Source organism: Helianthus annuus, chromosome 15, assembly GCF_002127325.2.
Source record: "Helianthus annuus cultivar XRQ/B chromosome 15, HanXRQr2.0-SUNRISE, whole genome shotgun sequence".
Lineage (NCBI taxonomy): Eukaryota > Viridiplantae > Streptophyta > Magnoliopsida > Asterales > Asteraceae > Helianthus > Helianthus annuus.
In genome coordinates, this window is record NC_035447.2 from 97,652,309 (window position 1) to 97,672,364 (window position 20,056).

The 20,056-nt window shown below is 42.5% G+C and overlaps 1 protein-coding gene across 1 annotated transcript; it reads right to left on the reverse strand.

The window, feature by feature from the left end:
* Window positions 1-8,282: 8,282 nt before the first annotated feature.
* Window positions 8,283-10,799, reverse strand: LOC110913994. Its single transcript, XM_022158804.1, has one exon. It carries the CDS (start codon window positions 10,797-10,799, stop codon window positions 8,283-8,285), a length of 2,517 nt encoding a protein of 838 aa, XP_022014496.1.
* Between the last annotated feature and the right edge of the window lie 9,257 nt (window positions 10,800-20,056).

Sequence of the window (20,056 nt, forward strand, 5' to 3'; positions counted from 1 at the left end):
GGTCAATCTATTTGGACACCTTATCTGCCTATTTAGACACCCTTTGCCTCGTATAGGCTTCGTATAGGCCTATACTAGGCGTATAGGGTTACATCAAAATTAGTGCCTGACTCATGTCACTTCTGGTTTGATCCCTTCAAGACGCCTCGTATAGGCCTATACTGGGCTATAGGACCCTTCGTATAGGCCTCATATGTGACCCTTTGCCCCTTATATGCCTCGTATAGGCCTATACTGGGCGTCTTGAAGGGTTTTTTTTTTTTTTAACAAACATTTTATACAATATTAATCGTTTTAGCAAATTTTTATACAAAAACAAGTTTTTTTATTTTCAATAATTAATATTAGGACCCCTCGTTGGTTTTTTTAGTTGAAAAATAGATGTTTTGGTAGGGTAATTTGATTGTTTTTTGAGGGTGATGTTTTTTGAGTAAAAAAATGGTGTATAGTATAAGTCTAGTATAGGTCCCATATAGGTCTTGTATAAGCCTATAGGCCTAAACGGGACCTAAACCACACCTATAGTCCTATACGAGTGTTGTATCTTATCCAATAGTCTAATATCGTATTGTATTGTATCGTATCATATCGCATCGTATAGTATAGTATAGTATAGTATAGTGTAGTATAAGTCTCGTATAGCTCTTGTATAAGCCTATCGTGTTGTATCGTATCGTATAGTTAGTATAAGTCTCGTATAGCTCTCGTATAGACCTATATGGGACCTATACGAGACTTATACTATACACTATACGATACAATACGATACCATACTATACTATACGATACAATACGATACTATCGTATCATATAGTGTAGTATAGGTCCCTTATAGGTCTTGTATAGGCCTATCGACGTATACGGGCGTTGTATCGTATCGTATAGTGTATAGTATAAGTCTAGTATATGGCCCCTATAGGTCTTGTATAAGCCTATAGGCCTAAACGGGACCTAAACCACACCTATAGTCCTATACGAGTGTTGTATCTTATCCAATAGTCTAGTATCGTATTGTATTGTATCGTATCATATCGTATCGTATCGTATCGTATCGTATAGTGTAGTATAAATCTCGTATAGGCATTGTATGGGCCTATGGATGTGGTATCGTATCCTATAGTATCGTGTTGTATCGCATCGTATCGTATAGTATAGTGTAGTATAAGTCTCGTATAGGTCTTGTATAAGCCTATCGTGTTGTATCGTATCGTATAGTATAGTATAAGTCTCGTATAGGCATCGTATAATTAATATTAGTGTTATTATAATTAATATGATTTTTTTATAATTAATATTAGTGTTATTGATATTAATATGAGTTTTTTTATAATTAATATTAGTGTTATTATAATTAATATGAGTTTTTTATAATTAATATTAGTGTTATTATAATTAATATTAGTGTTATAATAATTAATATGAGTGTTATTTTAATTAATATGAGTTTTTTTATAATTAATATTAGTGTTATTATAATTAATATGAGTTTTTTATAGTTAATATTAGTGTTATTGATATTTAAAAAGAGAAAACAAAAAAAACCCTTCAAGACGCCCAGTATAGGGCTATACTAGGCGTCTATGTGGACCAAAAGACCATTATACCCCTGAATTAGGCCTATACTGGGGGCAATTCAAGGGTTTAATGATCTTTTGGACCCTTCGTATAGCCCCAGTATAGCCCTATACTAGGCGTCTATTTTTTTTTTTTTTTGTTTTTTCTTTTTAAATATTAAAAAAAGAAAACAAAAAAAAATAATAATAGATGCCCAGTATAGGGCTATGCTGGGCGTATACGGTGGTTCCAAAAGACCATTATAGCCCTGAATTAGGCCTATACTGGGGGCAATTCAGGGGTTTAATGGTCTTTTGGACCCTTCGTATAGCCCTATACTGGGCGTCTTGAAGGTTTTTTTTTTTTTTAACAAACATTTTATACAATATTAATCTTTTTAGCAAACTTTTATACAAAAACAATAAAACTTTTTTTAAAAAAACAACTCAAATTACCCCACCAAAACACCCATTTTTTTACTCAAAAAACATCACCCTCCAAAAACAATCAAATTACCCTACCAAAACATCCATTTTTCAACTAAAAAAAAACCAACGAGGGGTCCTAATATTAATTATTTAAAATAAAAAAACTTGTTTTTGTATAAAAGTTTTGCTAAAACGATTAATATTGTTAAAATGTTTGTTAAAAAAAAAACCCCTTATATACGCCTAGTATAGGCCTATACTAGGCATATAAGAGAGGCAAAAAAGAACAATTTACCCCCAGTATAGGCCTAAATCAGGGGCTAAATGGTCTTTTTTCCCCTAGACGCCCAGTATAGGCCTATACGAGGCGTATACGAGGCAAATAAGACAAAATATGACATAATCAGAGATTCTCTTGGAAATTGAAAAAGGCTATACGCCTCGTATAGGTCTATACGAGGCGTCTTGAAGGGTGTCCAAATAGACAATAAGGTGTGTAAATATGTAGACCCTATAATATTTAGCCTGGATGCATATATGTTTTAAGAAAGCCATTTTAAAAAACCTTCTACATCCAACTTCTTAGAGCATTCACATTCAATCCATCAAATTATACATACATTTCACTAAAAAACAACTCCTATATCAATATATTTCCACTAAAAACAAATACTTTTTCCCTCTCCTTTCAATTAAATAATATTATCATTACATTTTTCTCTCACTTTCACTCACAACCACTTTCAAAATATATTAAAAAATTATAACGGGTGAACAGTGTCCCTCCAAATATACAGATGAACAGTAACATTTTCTCTCTCCTCTACTCACAACCACTTTTTATACCCTTTATAATATAAAAATCCCTCCTCACATAATTTGATGGTTAGGATGTGAATGCTCTTATACATATCTCTGTATTCTTTTTATGTTATTATTTCTTCTCTTTCTTTTACTTACAATTTTAACTACTATCTATTTTGTCTTATTATATATTTTTTTTAATATTGATTCTAATAATTTTGTTTATAGAAATTATACTACTAATTATTATTTTTGGGTTTTTCGGGCCGGGTTACTTTAAATACTAATTATATCATCATAAACCAACAAAAAAACTGCTTGGAAAACAATAATCACCATAAATACTAATTATTTTTGGGTTTTTCGGGTCGATTGTCTCTTTTTCACTCCTGTTTACGATGAAATTTCCACCTTGATCAAACGGGTCAAGTGAAAAAATTATTCTTGCAAAAAATCTTATCATTTTTTAGAGTCACTGTGTAAAGCAACAAAAGTTACAAAACTATCATTCTATACAACATGGCATTCAAATTTCAAACGAATTTACACTTTAAAATCAATTGAGCACAAAACCTTATCAACAATTCAAGTATTGAACCTTGGTTTTATAATTTATAATTTACACGCATAATGTGTGATGCAGTTATGAGATTGCATCAACTGCAGCAATGCAATGCGATTAAAGAACCATATATGTCTCTTCATCCAAACAAAACACTAAGTAAATATATGCATATTACAAATAAATATATTGTAAACTTATCACATTAAATCCCCCAAAAGACAGTTAGAAAACATGTTTTTTTTATCTAAACACTAGGTAATTATATGCTTATTAAAAATAAACTTATGTTCAATTAAGCTAAAAGCAAACACTAAAATTATAAGCATTATAGTAGTGATCTCGATTGTACAAATCTAAAGGTTTAGCCTATTAACGATCTAAAGGTTTAACCGACCCTTTTACCAAAACGGTTCTAACCCTCGGCTCTAAAGAGCCGGTTTCGTGGTTCTCGCTGGCCGTAAGTGTTTATTGCTCAGCTGATGCGGTTGCAGCGGTGCCACGGTGGCCCTACGGCGGGGTTCAGTGGTAGGTTCTAGCGACCATGATGGATCTGAACCCTAACAATATCTCTCTGTCGCGCATTATTCGCCGCGAATCTGCTTGGACGGTACAATCATGTCTCTTTTCCGTCTATATATTGTCGAATACCCAACTCCCGGATGACGTTAGATGGATCTTCGTTGACGTCAAGAGCCTTTATCTTCGTTGCTACAAAAGAACAAACCGTTAGCCTCGTCACGGGGCACCCCGGGAGGGGGATCCGTGACCAAGCTCCGGCGTGAGAATAAGTAAACTTGCCGGAAAATGAGAGGAGCTTCTCCCGATTAGTAGAATCACCGGAAGGTTTCCTCTTTGGTGTGAATCTAATTAATACGTGTGTGTGTGTATTAAATGTAAGAGAATGTTGGTCGGATTTAATGAGAGGTGAGTAAATGAGAGTGTAGTAAATGAGATAGCTCTGGAGATGATACCTGCCTTTGTTCCTTTATGCTTGCTCTTATATAACAGCAGGTCCTTATCCCACTAGATATCTCCCACATATGATCTAACGGTTTTTGGGGGCTCTCGGGGGGTGCAGACACGTGTCTGACCCCCAACGGTGAGATGTTCACCTTAATTAATGCTCCAGCCAGAGAAGTACATTGCTTCAGACGAGATCCCATTCTTATCGAGCATTAAATGAAGCCTGTTATCTTTGCTAGCTGTTTTCCCGCCCGTTACAAAAGGAGAGAAGCCTTAATGGACAAGGTAACTCCATTTTGTGGGCTTTCGTATAATTGGGCCTTTGTAAAGATAGTCCAAAACGGGTAAAGTGGGCTTTCCCACTGGCCCGTCGTCAAGTCATCTTTAGTCCCTGGTTCTGAGACCCGAGGCTCATGATCTGGGGCTGAGTCACAACCGTTCAAAGAGTAGTTTTTTCCTTTGGGTCCTTTCCAGGTCAGTCATAATTAACCGTCCCCACTAATCATCACTTCGCCGAACATCTATAGGGAAATTAACCCCCTAGTAACACGTGCCCCTTTTTTGAATTTTGAAGAGACTAATGACATGACAGTTACCTGCATGTCAGTTATATCTCTTTAAATACCCTATTCCCCTTTCAGATTTCTTATTCCAACATTTCGATTTCTTTTCTTCTTCGTAACAACTCTTCTTGATCATCGTTCCTTCTTCGATCATGAGTCGTTGTGGTCGCTCATCGATAAGATCAGTATTGACGGCAAAGGACTTGAAGTCCTTCGTTGAAGCATATAAGATCCCTGAACAGTTTTCCCCTTCCTTGCCGGGCCCTAATGAACCGGCGGAATGCACACCAGACAGAATCCCCATTTACACACTGGCTTTCTCCTCCTGTGGGATTCGGTACCCTCTTTCTCCTTTCAAAGTCGCTTTACTCCGTCACTTTGGTGTCCACTTTTCTCAGATTCACCCTTTAGGGTTTATGAGGGTGGTCCATTTTGAGCTATCCTGTGCAGCCATTTAAGGGGAGCCTTCTATTCCTCTGTTCTGCATGTTTTATAGGCTAGTTTCGGATGGAGATTGGTTTACCTTTGCAAAACGACAGAACAACGTTTCGAAGCCCTGTTATAGTTTCATGCCCACCTGCACTTATCCAAAGGATTGGAAAAGCAGATTCATCTTTGTCTCTGCTACTATGTTGCCGGAGTCCTCACCGCCGAAAGATCTTGATGCTGCGATTGAAGATGTTGTCCCTACCCTGTCTGCAGCCGAAACCGTTCAGTGGAAACGGATGTGCGAGAATCCGACGAGGGCGTTCACTTTTTCCGAGGGGATGCTTGCCATGGGAGGGTTGAGCCCTTCCTATCCGGTTCGTCCTATGGCTTTTTTCGGCAAAAGGGTATTTCTTTGCTCTTGATCTGTTATTTATAGCTACCCCTTTTCTGTGTTTTAAAGATTGTGCAGTCATCTTTAGTGTCTCTTTTTTGTGTAGAGATAACTTTATGGAGGCTACTTCAGGGCGATTCCAAAGATGTTAAGTTTGTAGTTGACAACGAGATCGATCCCAGATTGAATGCGGAGGTGCAGGTTACTGGGGGATCCACACAGGCCGGGGGCTCCACTACCGTGGGTGATGATGAGGAGAATCCCTCTGATGAGGAGGAAAGTTCCCCTGAATTTCCTCCTGTTCATCCTTCTGGCCAAAGTGATGATGAAGATGTGGAAATTCAGTTAGTTCGTAAGAGAAGATCTGCCAGTCCTCAGCCAGCCCCTGCTACCCGTAGTATCCGTCAAAGACTCCGGAGTGTCAGTGGTCAAAAACCTCCTCCCTCGTCAAAAGCTATCTCCAATCTTCCCCCTGCTGGGATCAAAGGTTCTCTGTCCAAACATGTGAAGTCTTCGAGCCTAATGAGTGTTCCTTTGCTGGTGAGTCTTGTCTTTCTCTCGTTCCATTTTTTCCCATTCTTGTCTTGCTTCTGATATCCTTTTTCTTATTTTAAAGGGGAGTTCTCGGGACCCCATAGAGATTCCTACTGGCCCCTCTTCTCCCCGTGTACGGGACAAGACTTCTGAGGTGGGGGTAGCCCGTTTTTCCTCAGCTTTTGAGCTCTCGCCTTCTCATGCTACTGGGACTAGTAAACCTACTCTCCTTGAGGGTCCTACTCATCGATCTCCTCTCGCTCCTCTGTTTGCTGATGCTATCCCCCTCACTTATGTCCCTAAATGGAAGGTGACTAGCTCCTTAGTGATAGGGACTCCTGAAGCTGCTAGGGATTTCTTGAACCATGCTGTTCCTCCCTCACATAAATTCGTGAACTCTGCTCTGAGGGACGACCTCTTCGAGGATCAGTATAGCATGTCCCTGTGTGAAAGCTTTTTTAGGGGCGCTGGGATGTTGCAGAGGATCGACGATCTGAGGAGGGCAAATGAAGGGCTTAAGGTCGAGCTTAAGGCTTCCCAGTCTGCGGCTGCTGGGCTTAGGTGCCAAGTGGTTGATGCTGAGAGGAAGCTGCAGGAGGAGAAGGTACACAGTCTTCTCCCCCCCTTTTTATATATCTACTGATCTTTTGTCCAGGGAGCTGGAGCTATGCTGGAGAGGAAAGAACGGGCTCGGGAGCAGGAGATGGCGGCGCTGGTTGAAGAGAAGGAAGAGTTGGCTGCTGAGCTGAAGCATTTAAAGGAAGTTGGCTCCGTTTCCCAGGAGCGCTCAATACCATGTATGCAGACTATGGGATAACTTCTGACGACAACCAACGATTGGCAAGGGAGAAGCACTGGCTGATTACTGAAGGCTTTGGGGCCTTTCTTGCTGCTGTTGCTTAGTCGGAGGATTTCAAGAGTGGCCTGGAGGAGGTGTACAGGGCATACAGGGATGTTGGCTACCAGTCAGGATTAAAGGATGGCTATGCCTATTCCGCTCAGGGCCTGGGCAGAAAGGAGACTCCTCTTTACAATTCTAAGGCAAATAAGAGGTTGTCCAAGATGAATGAAGAGTTTGGACGTAAAACCCCGGCCATCCTCAGGAAAATCCTGGAGCATCCCCTGATATCTATTGATGAATTAAAAGCCCTGTTCTCCTCTGCCGGCCCTTCGTCTCCGCCATCTCTATCCGGGGGTGATCCCCAGTGAATTTCAAACAATTAACACATTTCGATATGGTTGTAATATGGATAACTTTTACCTGCCCTAGGATACTTTTGAACTTTGTTTGACTGCTTAGGGGGGGGGGTCCTTCGTGTTGGGGACCTCCTTAACTTCTAATCGTATGGCTTGTGACCGTGTGCTGCTTTTTTGTTTTTTGCCTGTTTCTTGTTGTGGCTGTTTGTTTTGCAGGGGTTTTTACCGAGGGTCAGTTTGGTGCTTCCCTGGAGACTTTTAGACCGTTTGGCGGGGAGTCGTATCTTTATTTCGTTTTGTTGTATTTGTAATTTCGTATGTTATTTACTCTTGCCAAAGCTACTGAGGCCTTTCTTTGTATACGTACTTTATATGAATAAAGCAGACTTCCTTTCGTGGTTTTGTTTATAAGAGTGTGTTGTATTTTTTGTTTGTTAAACTATGATTGTCTGTTCGAGGCCAATCGATGGACAAGTTTATAATGTGGCATTATGTTTTTGACCTGTTCTGTCCGTTTTCTTTGGGTTAGCTAGACCCTTATTAGCCCCACGGCCGGGCTTTTGGCATGTTTGGGATGCCTTGTACACGTGTGCTTGCCTGTTTAATTAGGTTTAATGGTGTTCCTGGGCACGTCTGCCTAGGTGTAATGTCCATTGTTTTTTCAAAAGGGGACATGTTCTGTCCGTTCTTCATTTGATCCTTAGGGTGTTTACACTTCCCATCATAGATTGTTACAAAAGGTCTGTCTTTGGGGGAGCCCCAGACTAATAGCTAATTGTCACAGAATTGGCTCTTGGCTGTTTTTCTTGGGGGTGGACCCCTTACACATAATATTTCCTCAGCTGCATGAGATTCTAGGTCCTGGGGATCTCCTTGCCTTCAAGTGTTTCCAACTTGCAAGTTCCTTTGTCGTTTGCCCATGTGACTCGGTAGGGTCCCTCCCAGTTGGGGCCTAGCTTCCCAGTGCTTTCTTGCAGGCTGGCTTCATTGGCTCTAAGGACTAGATCCCCCGGGACGAGGTTGAGCCTCTTCATCCTGGTGTTGTAATAACTCTCCAGTAGCCTCTTGTATTTGGCCTCCCTGACTGCTGCTATCTCCCTTCTTTCTTCCAACAGGTTCAAGTTCATCCTGAGGTCCTGTTCGTTTTCTTCCTCCCGAAGCTTCATTCGGGCAGTCGGGGATCCTATCTGGGCGGGGATGACGGCTTCTGTCCCGTAGGTAAGGCTAAACGGAGTTTCCCCATTGCAACTTTTAGGAGTAGTCCTGTATGTCCATAACACGAATGGAAGTTCTTCCAGCCAGCCCTTTTGTTTTCTTCCGACCCTTTCTTTTATTCCCTTGATGACATTTTGGTTAGCTCTTTCCACCAACCCATTGCTCTGGGCATGGGTGACGGATGTAAACACTTGTTGAATCTGCATCTGCTCGCACCATGGTTTGAAAGGCCTTCCGGCAAACTGGACCCCGTTATCACTCACCAGCTCCTTCGGGACCCCATACCTGCAGATGATGTTATCCAGCACGAACCTCCTCATCTGTTCCCCAGTAATTTTTGCCAGGGTCTTCGCTTCGATCCATTTGGTGAAATAATCAACAGCCACCACCACATATTTGACCCCTCCCGGGCCCTCCGGGAAAGGCCCAATTATGTCGATAGCCCATTTTTGGAATGGCCAGGATGTTGATACCGGTATCATGGGGTGTTTGTGTCGGTGGGTCATTGGTGCATGCACTTGGCAGTTATCACATTTCTTGATTTCCTCAGATGCTGTTTCGTACATTCGTGGCCAGTAAAACCCTGCATTCATTGCCTTCGTCACTATCGTCCTTGGTCCCGAATGCATTTCGCAAATCCCCTCGTGCATTTCCCTAACCACATATTCAGCTTCTTCCATGTCGACACACTTCAGGGATGGACCCAGATATGACCTTCCGTATAACTCCCCATCGATCAGTTCATATTGCAGGGCTTTGACCCTTATCTTTCTGGCTGCCCATTCCCCCTCGGGTAAAATTCCATCCCTGAGGAACTTAATAATCGGTGTCATCCACGTTTCCTGAGTACCCTCAACTGCAGCTACCTCCTTTGTGTTAAGGGAAGGAGATGTCAGGACCTCCACCTTGACTTCCTTCGCGAGGTGGTCGAATGCCACCGAGGCCAGCTTACTGAGGGCATCAGATTTTCTGTTTCTTCCTCGGGGGATGTACTCCAGTTTGAAAGTTCTAAATGCCTTGGCCATTTCTTTTACTTTTGCCACGTATTGAGCCATGATGCTGTCTTTGGCTTCATATTCTCCTTGGTACTGCTTCACTACCAGTTGTGAATCAGTGCTAGCCTCCACGTGTCTTGCTTTCATTTTTTGTGCCAGCCTCATTCCTGCTAGGAGGGCCTCATACTCTGCAGTATTGTTGGTGTTCTCGAAGTCCAACCTTATGGCATATGTCAGCTCAATCCCCTCGGGGCTCATCAGTGTGATTCCTGCTCCACTCCCTTCTTCACTAGATGCCCCGTCGGTGAGTAACTTCCACACCGCCTCGTCTTCCTTCTCTCTTTCTTCTTTTTCTAAGGCTTCCCACTTTAACAGTTCCTTCTCTTCGTCCTCAGGGACCTCCGCTAAGAAATTGGCCAGTATCTGCCCCTTCATGGCCGTCCTGGGCTTAAACTCCAGAGAGTGTTCCCCCAGCTCCACAGCCCATTTAGCCAACCGTCCCGACAGCTCCGGCCTCCTGAGTACCTTTTGAAGGGGTTGATCGGTCATCAGGGTAATCTTGTGCCCTTGGAAGTACCTCCTTAGTCTTCGGGACGCGAAGACAAGAGCTAATGCCAGTTTCTCCAGAGGCATGTAGCGTTCTTCGGGACCTTTAAGCGTTCTGCTGATAAAATATATGAAGATCTGTTTCCCTTCCCGTTCTACCATCATGACCGCACTTATGGTCGTTTTCGAGGCGGACAGATACAGGAGCAACGGTTCCCCAGGTACTGGGGTGGCCAACGTTGGGAGCTTGCAGATGTAAGCTTTCATTTCTTGGAAGGCAGCCTCAGCCTCTGTGGTCCATTTAAACTTGTTTGTCTGGAGGCAGTCTTTCAACACTTTCATGAAGGGAAGGGTCTTATCGGCTACCTTTGACAAGAAACGGTTTAACGCTATTAGCCTCCCGTTTAGCTGCTGAATGTCCTTCAGGAACCTGGGAGATCGCATTTCGGCCACAGCCTGGGTTTTTTCCGGGTTTGCTTTGATTCCTCCTTTGGTGACCACTACTCCCAGGAAACTCCCCTCCTCTACTCCAAAACAGCACTTCCCAGGGTTTAGCTTCATGTTCACATCTTGCATAGTGTTGAGAGTCTCGGCTATATCATCTATCATGGCCATCTCCGTCAAGCTTTTGATAGCAATGTCGTCGACGTACACTTCTAGGTTCCTTCCCCGTTGTTCCCTGAAAAAGTGTTCATGAACCTCTGATATGTGGCCCCAGCATTTTTAAGACCGAAGGGCATCTTGGTATAGCAGAATGTCCCTTCGTCTATGATGAAGGCGGTTTTTTCCTCGTCTTCTATTGACATCTGGATTTGGTGGTACCCCTTGTAGGCATCCAGGAAGCACTTCAGGGGGTACTGAGACAAAGAGTCTACCTGAACGTCTATCTTCGGGAGGGGATAACAGTCCTTAGGACATGCCTTGTTCAGATCTTGAAAATCGATGCACATCCTCCACCCCCCGTCTTTCTTTTGAACCATAACCGGATTGGCGATCCAGGATGGATACTTCACCTCTCTGACTATCCCTGCTCTGAGCAGTTTTCTGGTTTCTTCACAAGCAGCCCGTCTCTTGTTAGGTCCCATGCTTCGCTTTTTCTGTTTCACCGGTTTCGCCCACGTGTAAGTGTTTAGCCGGTGCTCGGTTAAGCTTCTGGGGACTCCTGTCATGTCCCCATGTTGAAACGCAAACACATCCATGTTGTGGAGAAGCAACTCCTTCAGGGCACTCTTGCATTTGTCACTTAAGTGGCTTCCCACTTTGACCGTTTGTTCTGGGAATCTGTCACAAAGGGCCCACTCTTCTACTCCCTTTTTCTGGGGTTTCTCGGGTGCTTCCTCTTTGGACACGGAAGAGATTACTTCATAAGCAGACTTAACCCATGCTAGACCCTTCGGTGTCTGAAATACTAAAGCTCCGTGGGGGGTGGATGCCTGTGCCTGCAAGTCCCAAATTCCGGGTCTTCCTAAGATCGCGTTGTACTTTGAGGGTGCCCGGACCACTGTGAAAGTCAGATTTATCGTCTGGACCCTATCCCCTACCCCAACCGTGAATGGGAGCCTGATTTTTCCCAAGGGGTGTGATATACTGTTGTTGAATCCCACTAAGGGGATGGAATCTTCTTCCAACCGATCTCTTACATCTCTGTCGAATCTAAGGAAACAATGCTCGTATATTACCTCGACACCGGACCCTCCGTCCACATGTATTCGAGACACCTTATGGCCAGCTATTATGGCCGAGATGTTTAGGGGAAGTCGTTGCACTTCACTTTCTTCTAGGTATGGCATAAGGATGGGAGCTTTCATGCAGTCTGGGGAGCCTAGGATCCTGGCTTTTACACTCCGAGTGGTATCTAACTCGTTCCTCCTTCTGATCATATCAACATCTGCCCTCCCCGGCTCCCTTGCATCTCTTCCCTTGCGCTCCCCTCCCCCCTCCTTGATTTCCTTGACCAAGTGGGCCAGCCTTCCTGTTTTTACCGCGGTCTCTATTTCCCTTTTCAGGTACATGCAGTCATCGGTTTTATGGCCAAAGCCCTTGTGAAAATCACAGTACTCATTTGGTTGTGCCTTCGGCCCGAGTTTTATGGGTGGCGGCCTTGGGAAGGAGTTCTTTACCCTTTCCGTGGCCAGTATCTCACTCGGTGTCTTGATGAGGGGGATGAAATTATCGGAATACAAAGAGGAGCCCCTCCCTCGGGGTCTGTATGAGGGTCTCACTCTGTCGTGCATCATTCTATCAAAAGCAGGTTTTCGGGAGTAAGGTGTACCTTTGTCAGGGGGCTTTGTGGTTGGGGTGACCCTCCGAGGTGTGACATCCGTCTCCTTGGCTTTGCTGACCGTGTCTTTCCCTCTGACAAAGGCCCTGACCCTGTCCATGAGGTTGTCAAATGAGTGGGGAAACTCCTCCCCCAATTTTTCTCACAACTGTGCATGCTTCAACCCGTTTATGAAACTACTGATCTTCATGACCTCCGGGACGTCTTTGATGTTCATGCTTTCCTTGACGAACCTCTCCATATACTGGTATATCCGCTCATTGTCCCTCTACCTTATATGGAGGATCTCATTTGGGTTTTTGACCACTTTCCTCTGTTGACCAAAGTTCCTAAGGAACTTCTCACTAAACTCTTTGTAGCTACCTATTCCCCCTGGAGGGAGGCTGTCAAACCAAAGTCGGGCTCCCTCCGTCAGAGTTTGTACAAACATGTGACACCATACTGGCATGGGCCATCGCCCCAGTTGTCCTGCTCCCCGGAAGGCATGCAGATGATCCTCGGGGTCTCTTGTTCCATCATAACGGTCAAAGCCTGGGGGTAACTTTGTCTTCGGGGGCATAGGTGCTTCTGCAATTCTTCGTGTGAACTTCGAGACTTCGGCTAAGTCTCGTGGTAGATAGGGCTGATCTAAGCCATCATCAGCAAGGTTGTCCTTTTCCTTCCCTTTCTCCTTTGACTTATGTCCTGTGATAAGATCCTCCCTTTCTTCTGAGGACATTTGCCTTAGGGCAGTCATAAATGTTTCCAGCTGGTCACCGTTGTTGTTTTTATTTTGAAGATCTGTTCCTTCTCGGCTGGAAGGTGTGTCAAAAGAAAGTCTAGCCCTGAGGCTGTCGAGTTTTTCCTGTCTCTTTAAATCTTCAAGGCACTTTGTTAACTTCTCCCTATGCATGGCCACAAAATCTGGAGTGATATGCTCTGTTCTTTCTGGATTTTCCACCTGGTTCTCGTTACCTTCCTCATGCGTAATGTCCTCTACCGTAACCTTATCCAGATCATTTTGTGCCGTTTGGGTAACACGCGAGTTGGGTGGGGTTGCCATGTCGTCGTTGGTGAGATAAGCTGCTCTTTAAACGTCGGTTTTTGATGTGGGAACACCGGGCAAGCTGATGTCCCACGGATGGCGCCAATGTCGAATACCCAACTCCCGGATGACGATAGATGGATCTTCGTTGACGTCAAGAGCTTTTATCTTCGTTGCTACAAAAGAACAAACCGTTAGCCTCGTCACGGGGGACCCCGGGAGGGGGATCCATGAGCAAGCTCCGGCGTGAGAATAAGTAAACTTGCCGGAAAATGAAAGGAGCTTCTCCCGATAAGTAAAATCACCAGAAGGTTTCCTCTTTGGTGTGAATCTAATTAATACTTGTGTGTGTATTAAATGTAAGAGAATGTTGGTCGGATTTAATGAGAGGTGAGTAAATGAGAGTGTAGTAAATGAGATAGTTCCGGAGATGATACATGCCTTTGCTCCTTTATGCTTGCTCTTATATAACAGACGGTCCTTATCCCACTAGATATCTCCCACATGTGATCTAACGGTTTTTGGGGGCTCTCGGGGGGTGTAGACACGTGTCTGAACCCCAACGGTGAGATGTTCACCTTAATCAATGCTCCAGCCGGAGAAGTACATTGCTTCAGACGAGATCCCATTCTTATCGAGCATTAAATGAAGCCTGTTATCTTTGAAAGCTGTTTTCCCGCCCGTTACAAAAGGAGAGAAGCCTTAATGGACAAGGTAACTCCATTTTGTGGGCTTTCGTATAATTGGGCCTTTGTAAAGATAGTCCAAAGTGTGACACCTGTGTCACCGCGACCATCAAACAAATACCAAGCTGATGAAATATTGTATTTCATACTTGGGACCTTGTATAAATATGTGTATCTTTTGCACATAACAATTCTTGTTCAATTTCAAACTTTATATCGCTTTCTAAAGAATTATACGCAAGCTGGTGCGTAAACGTACTCAGTTTAAATGCGACAAATACTCCGGAACACCATCATATACTTAACATACCTTAAATAACCTTTACATAACTTTGAAATAAATTTTGAAGGCTTTGGTATGGCAAAAACAAGTTAATTCGCTTACAGGGACTAAACTTGACAAACTGCGAAAGTATGCCAATCTGAACTATAACGAGCATTCCGGAATAAGTTAAAAAAACCATAAATATCCTTTACATAGCTTAGAAATAGGCTTTGAGGGGTTTGGTATCCTAAAACAAACTTTTGGATCATTCAGGGGCTAAAAGTGTCAAAAAGTGCACAAGTTTGCACTTTCGCGCATAACTTACGTTCTGAATACATATGGACATCCAAAAATTGATGTAAGCATCCTTATATTATGCCTTAGTGTTTGGCATGAGAAAAATCCATTCGTCGCGTCATTTGGATCGTTTTTCGCGCTTATGCGCATTCCGTCGTAATTAACCGAACATCGCATTCGTACGGCCAAACGAACCAACACCCGACATATTTTCGAGCATGTTTCATGTCCACAATGTTTAGGCATCATTTTAGGGCCTTAAAGTTGGCTTTACGGGCCTTAGAAGTGTCGGAAATGGCTTAAATACGCAACGGGGACTAAAACTGTAATTGCTGAAAGTTTGTGCGGATCAGACAAGGCCAGGCGGCCCGCCTGAGCCTTGTGTGAATCCTGACACGGGTCGCATCAGACATGCAGACCAGATTCAATGTTTGATCCACTTGCATTGGCCTTTCGATCACCCAAAGGGCAACGACACGTGTCAAATCCCTATGGTGGGGGCAAAATAAGGCACCACAACTTTGCGACAAGTGTACGGCTTGGATCGTGGCACGATATTCAAGAAACGATCCTAACGGTCTTGCTTTTCCTATAAATACCCCCCCCTTTTGGTTAAAAACCCACAAAATCTGATCTAAAGCTCTAAGTTGAGGCCTTTGTTTCATACCTGAGCTCCTGGATCGAGATTAGCTTTCGGGGACCCTTCGTAAGTGTTCTTTCGTTCTTTTATTCGCTTTTTGAGTCCGAAAGTCAACGTTTTGTTTGACTTTCTGCGTGACCAGCCTATGGTCAACACGAAGTTCATTAGAACTTCATAACGTGAGCGTGATCACGATGGTTATAGTCCATGGCGACTATACCTACTGATTACCACGTTATCTAGGCTCAGTGATGAGTCGTAGTTTCGGCCAAAATGCGCATTCTTGCGTATTTTGTAACCAAACTACTCGTGAGCATCAAAGCCGTTTGTTTTGATGCCAAACCTGTTTTCTAAACTTAGTTAAGCATGTTCTAGCATGCTTAGCTCGTCACTTTTAGTTTAGTGCTTATTTAGGGTCGTAAGGTAAGCGATCTAAACCATCGCTTATACTTTCGAACCCGGCCCATTTGGTCGATCACTAGGATCCGACCAAACACATTAGGTGACCATAGCTGTAACCTTCCGAGGTTATACGTTGTGGTCACGATGTTAGGCGTTCCAGACGCGTTATACGCGAACGACGCGTTAAGGTAGCATAAGCTACCTAAACGGGTCGTAATGGGTCGCAACCACTTAGGTTAGGTTTCATTTTAGTATCTAGGCTTTGTTAAACCATATTTCACGAGTCTCCATGCTCGTTTGGTTTACAAACCCGCGTACTATCCGATCTTCCGATTTAGGTCCGGTATATTAACATAGCTACCTATTAGGTGCCGTTTGATATTCCGTGATCTCTAGCATTGTGTGATTATTACACAAGAACTTCAAAGCAATCTCAGGTGAGTACATAGACCCCTCTTTTACTTTTTCCAAACTGTTTTGGGGTGAAACACATGTGCCTACTTGTTACTTTCATGCTTTCATGTTTTCACATCATATACTTGCTATGTTCATTAGTACATTTATAGTACATGTTTTTCATTACATCGTTTTGCTATGTATGTTGACTGATAGCATACTTAGTACATTGTTTTACATTACATTTCATGCTATGTATGTCCATTGTGTGCATACTTAGTACATTGTTTTACATTACATTTCATGCTATGTATGTCCATTGTGTGCATACTTAGTACATTGTTTTACATTACATTTCATGCTATGTATGTCCATTGTGTGCATACTTAGTACATTGTTTTACATTGCATTTCTGTTGCATATGCTCATCCAACATATGAACACATTATATTACATTTTGAACCGTTGTAACCATTTGACCATGTGAACCGTCGTAACCGTTCGATTATATGAACTGATTTTAACTGTTGAACCGTGTGAACCTTTTGTATCTGTTGACAAGATTTACATTTGACAATAGACATTGGACTATACATAAACATTTCTACAATTGTTAAACATTACATCTTGATGGCTTGGTTTGAGTAAGTGATTTAAGTAACGAGGCGTGTGTAATATGATACAAGCATGGTGGATACGCCGCTGGTACTTCCTATATATAAGTGTTTGTATGGTATTACATATCGTAGCGTTATTTGAATCATTTCAATTTGAGACATATAACGTTTTATACAAATAACATACTTTTCACAAGACATTGTTTTACAAACAACTTATCTTATACAAACTCATTTTACTTGGTTATTCATTTAACCTTACATTTATTTATACATATCATCTGATCTTATCGTTTTTCAAATGATTTACAAGACAAAGCAAATTACAAGGTTCATGACTAAACATTTTCTCAACATAAGTCATGAATTCTGTTTTCACAAAACCTATGTATCTCACAGGCATTTTTATGCTGACGTACCTATTTTCACATGTGTTTTCAGGAGATGATGCATAGGACTTATCAAGATATACTTAGGCGGACCTGTGCCTTAGTGACTTAAAACGAGACAAGAACTAGTTAATTTATGTTATGTACTCTTTGGTTCTTGTTTTAACAATGTAAACTTTCATGTTTGATTAATAAAACAAAACTTCAATTGCCATGGATTTGAAACAACTAATTCTGTTACAACACTCCCCGACATTTCCGCCACGTTTTGTATGTTCTACGTGGTCGGGGTGTGACAGAAAAGTTGGTATCAGAGCCAGTGGTTATAGGGAATTAGGTTATTAGTAATGCTTTGACCTAGTCTATAACCTTCCTAGGACCCTAACGCGAGTTTACTTGCGTTTAGTCATAAAACAAATACCGTCACCTATCCTTAGGCGACGACCACAACAAGAACATAAATTTCAAAACCGCTTTGAAAACTAATCATCTGTTCTAGGATGATTGATTACTAGGTTTTGAACCCTCTGTTATAAGGTTTTGAACCCTCTGTTATAAGGTTTTGAACCCCTTTGAATTTTCAAAACTCTCGTCAAAGTTTTAGGTCCTAAATAATGTGAACACGTGCAAACTGGAAGAGTGAATGCCTGTACCCTGGGATTTCTGTCTAAGGTTAGAGTGTTCATACAAATCCACATAATCGGACCAGTCACTCTTACCTAGGAACTCTTGGGGTGAGTGTCCACTTATAGGCGAGCATGTCTTCGCGATACACTATGAGGATCTATTTGCTTTGATTCAGCCTTGGTGTTGTTTGTTTGCTTCGTGGATTCAAACAAATGACCATCAACCATGATTATGGCCGGTAATTGTAACATCCTATTCTTACCCAATGCCATTTCATTTGTTTTCTTTCTTGTTTCTCTTTTAGAATGCCTCCTCGACGCGAAAACCAGATAGCAACTGCCGAACTGGCAGAGATCATTGCGCAACAAATGGTTGCTCAATTCCCAAACCTCTTTGCTCAATGGAACCAAGCCAACAACAACAATCATGCCCCCTGCAACTTCAAGACGTTCAACTCGGCTAAGCCATCAAATTTTTCTGGGTATCAAGGAGCGACTGCACTTCTGCAATGGTTCGAGAGTTTAGAGAGCACCTTCAGACATGTTCAATGTCCAAACGAGCGAAAGGTAGAATTCGCATCTAGCGTCTTTGAGAAACGAGCTTTGACATGGTGGAATGGTGTGATGAGAGATAGGGGTGCCGATGTGGCACTGGCTCAAACATGGCAAGAGCTTCGAGCTCTGATGATGAAGGAATTTTGTCCTCGTCACGAGATCAGGGCCTTGGAAACGGAGTTCGACGATCTTAAGCAAGTTAGCGGTGAGCATCGAGCCTACACGGATCGTTATGAGGAGTTAAGTTTGTTATGCCCGGATATGGTTACACCTTTGGATAAGGCAATCGAAAAGTACATTGATGGCCTCCCTGACTCAATACAAGACATTGTGACTGGTAGCAACCCTACTACAGTTAGACAGGCCATTGAGCTATCTGCAACCTTGACTGAATCAAAGATCAGGAAAGGTAAACTTTTCTGAAAAGGTGACAAGAAACCGGTCGGGGAATCGAACCCAATCGAGGAATCAAAGACCATGGATGAACAGACTGAATCCCCTAAGAAGTCAAAGAAGCGAAAGGCTTCTCAGAACTTCGCCGTGGTCGCTCACAATGGTCAAGCCGTCCCCAACCAACCAGCTCAACCCCCTGCTAGAAAACCATACAATGGAACTGCACCCTTGTGCAACCAATGTAGCCTCCATCATCACGCCAATGTACAGTGCCGCAAATGCCAAACTTGTGGGCTTATAGGCCATACAGCAAGAGTCTGTCCAGCTGCAGCTGCGCCAAACCAAGCTGGCAACAATCCTGCTCAAGGTCGTTTTATACCAGGCTCTTGTTTCAATTGTGGCGAGATGGGTCATTTCCGAAGAAATTGCCCAAAGCTTGCTAATGCAAATTCAGCACTAGGATGAGCATCTAACTGACTAGAAGACAACATCGTTTAGAAATAATCACGTCTTATGTATTATTTTCTTTTGTTGTCAAGATCCAAGAAACAGTTTTTATCGTTGTTTATAAATAAATCTTTTATTTACATTGCAATGTATTTCTGTGGTTGCATGTATAAACGACATATCCCTTACAATACCGACAATCAAAGAACCGTACTCCTTGAAGAACAAACTACCCCCAAAATTCTCCCATTCTATGATCTCTTGCGTCTTCCACGAAATTCCTAAGTACCCGTTTCTTCTAAGGAAAACGAAATACACGGCGCAAGTTACAACACATGGCGAATACCCAAAGTACCACTATAAATCCTTAATAGGGTACCTAAGGATTTTCTGTAAGTCCTTAATTGTTGTATGCCTTAATTCGAATGTGGTGATTCCTTGTAATTCAAAATCGAATTTTGGGAGATCTTCCTATCTTCTCAGATAGATCCCAGTGGACATTGAAGCCCGTCGACTGGTTTCCATATCCGTATTCAATCGATAAACAAGTTAACAATGAATTATAATTAAGTTAAACAATTATGTGACTTTGTGCTTATGTGTTCCCTTATATGTTGTTGTGTGATCCAAATTATGTTATCCCAATCCTCGTAGAATCCTACATCCTTGTACAAGATATTCATCGTAGGATACCCAAAGGTATTACTTAAAATCCTTAATGGACTTCTACGTTACAGTTAAGTCCCTTGGGTTATAAAGTACTACTTCATAATTAGACCCCTTGAGTGGTCTAGTTAAACAGATTCATCCAAAAATCTGGTTAGGGATATCATGTGATGATATAGCTGGAAGGA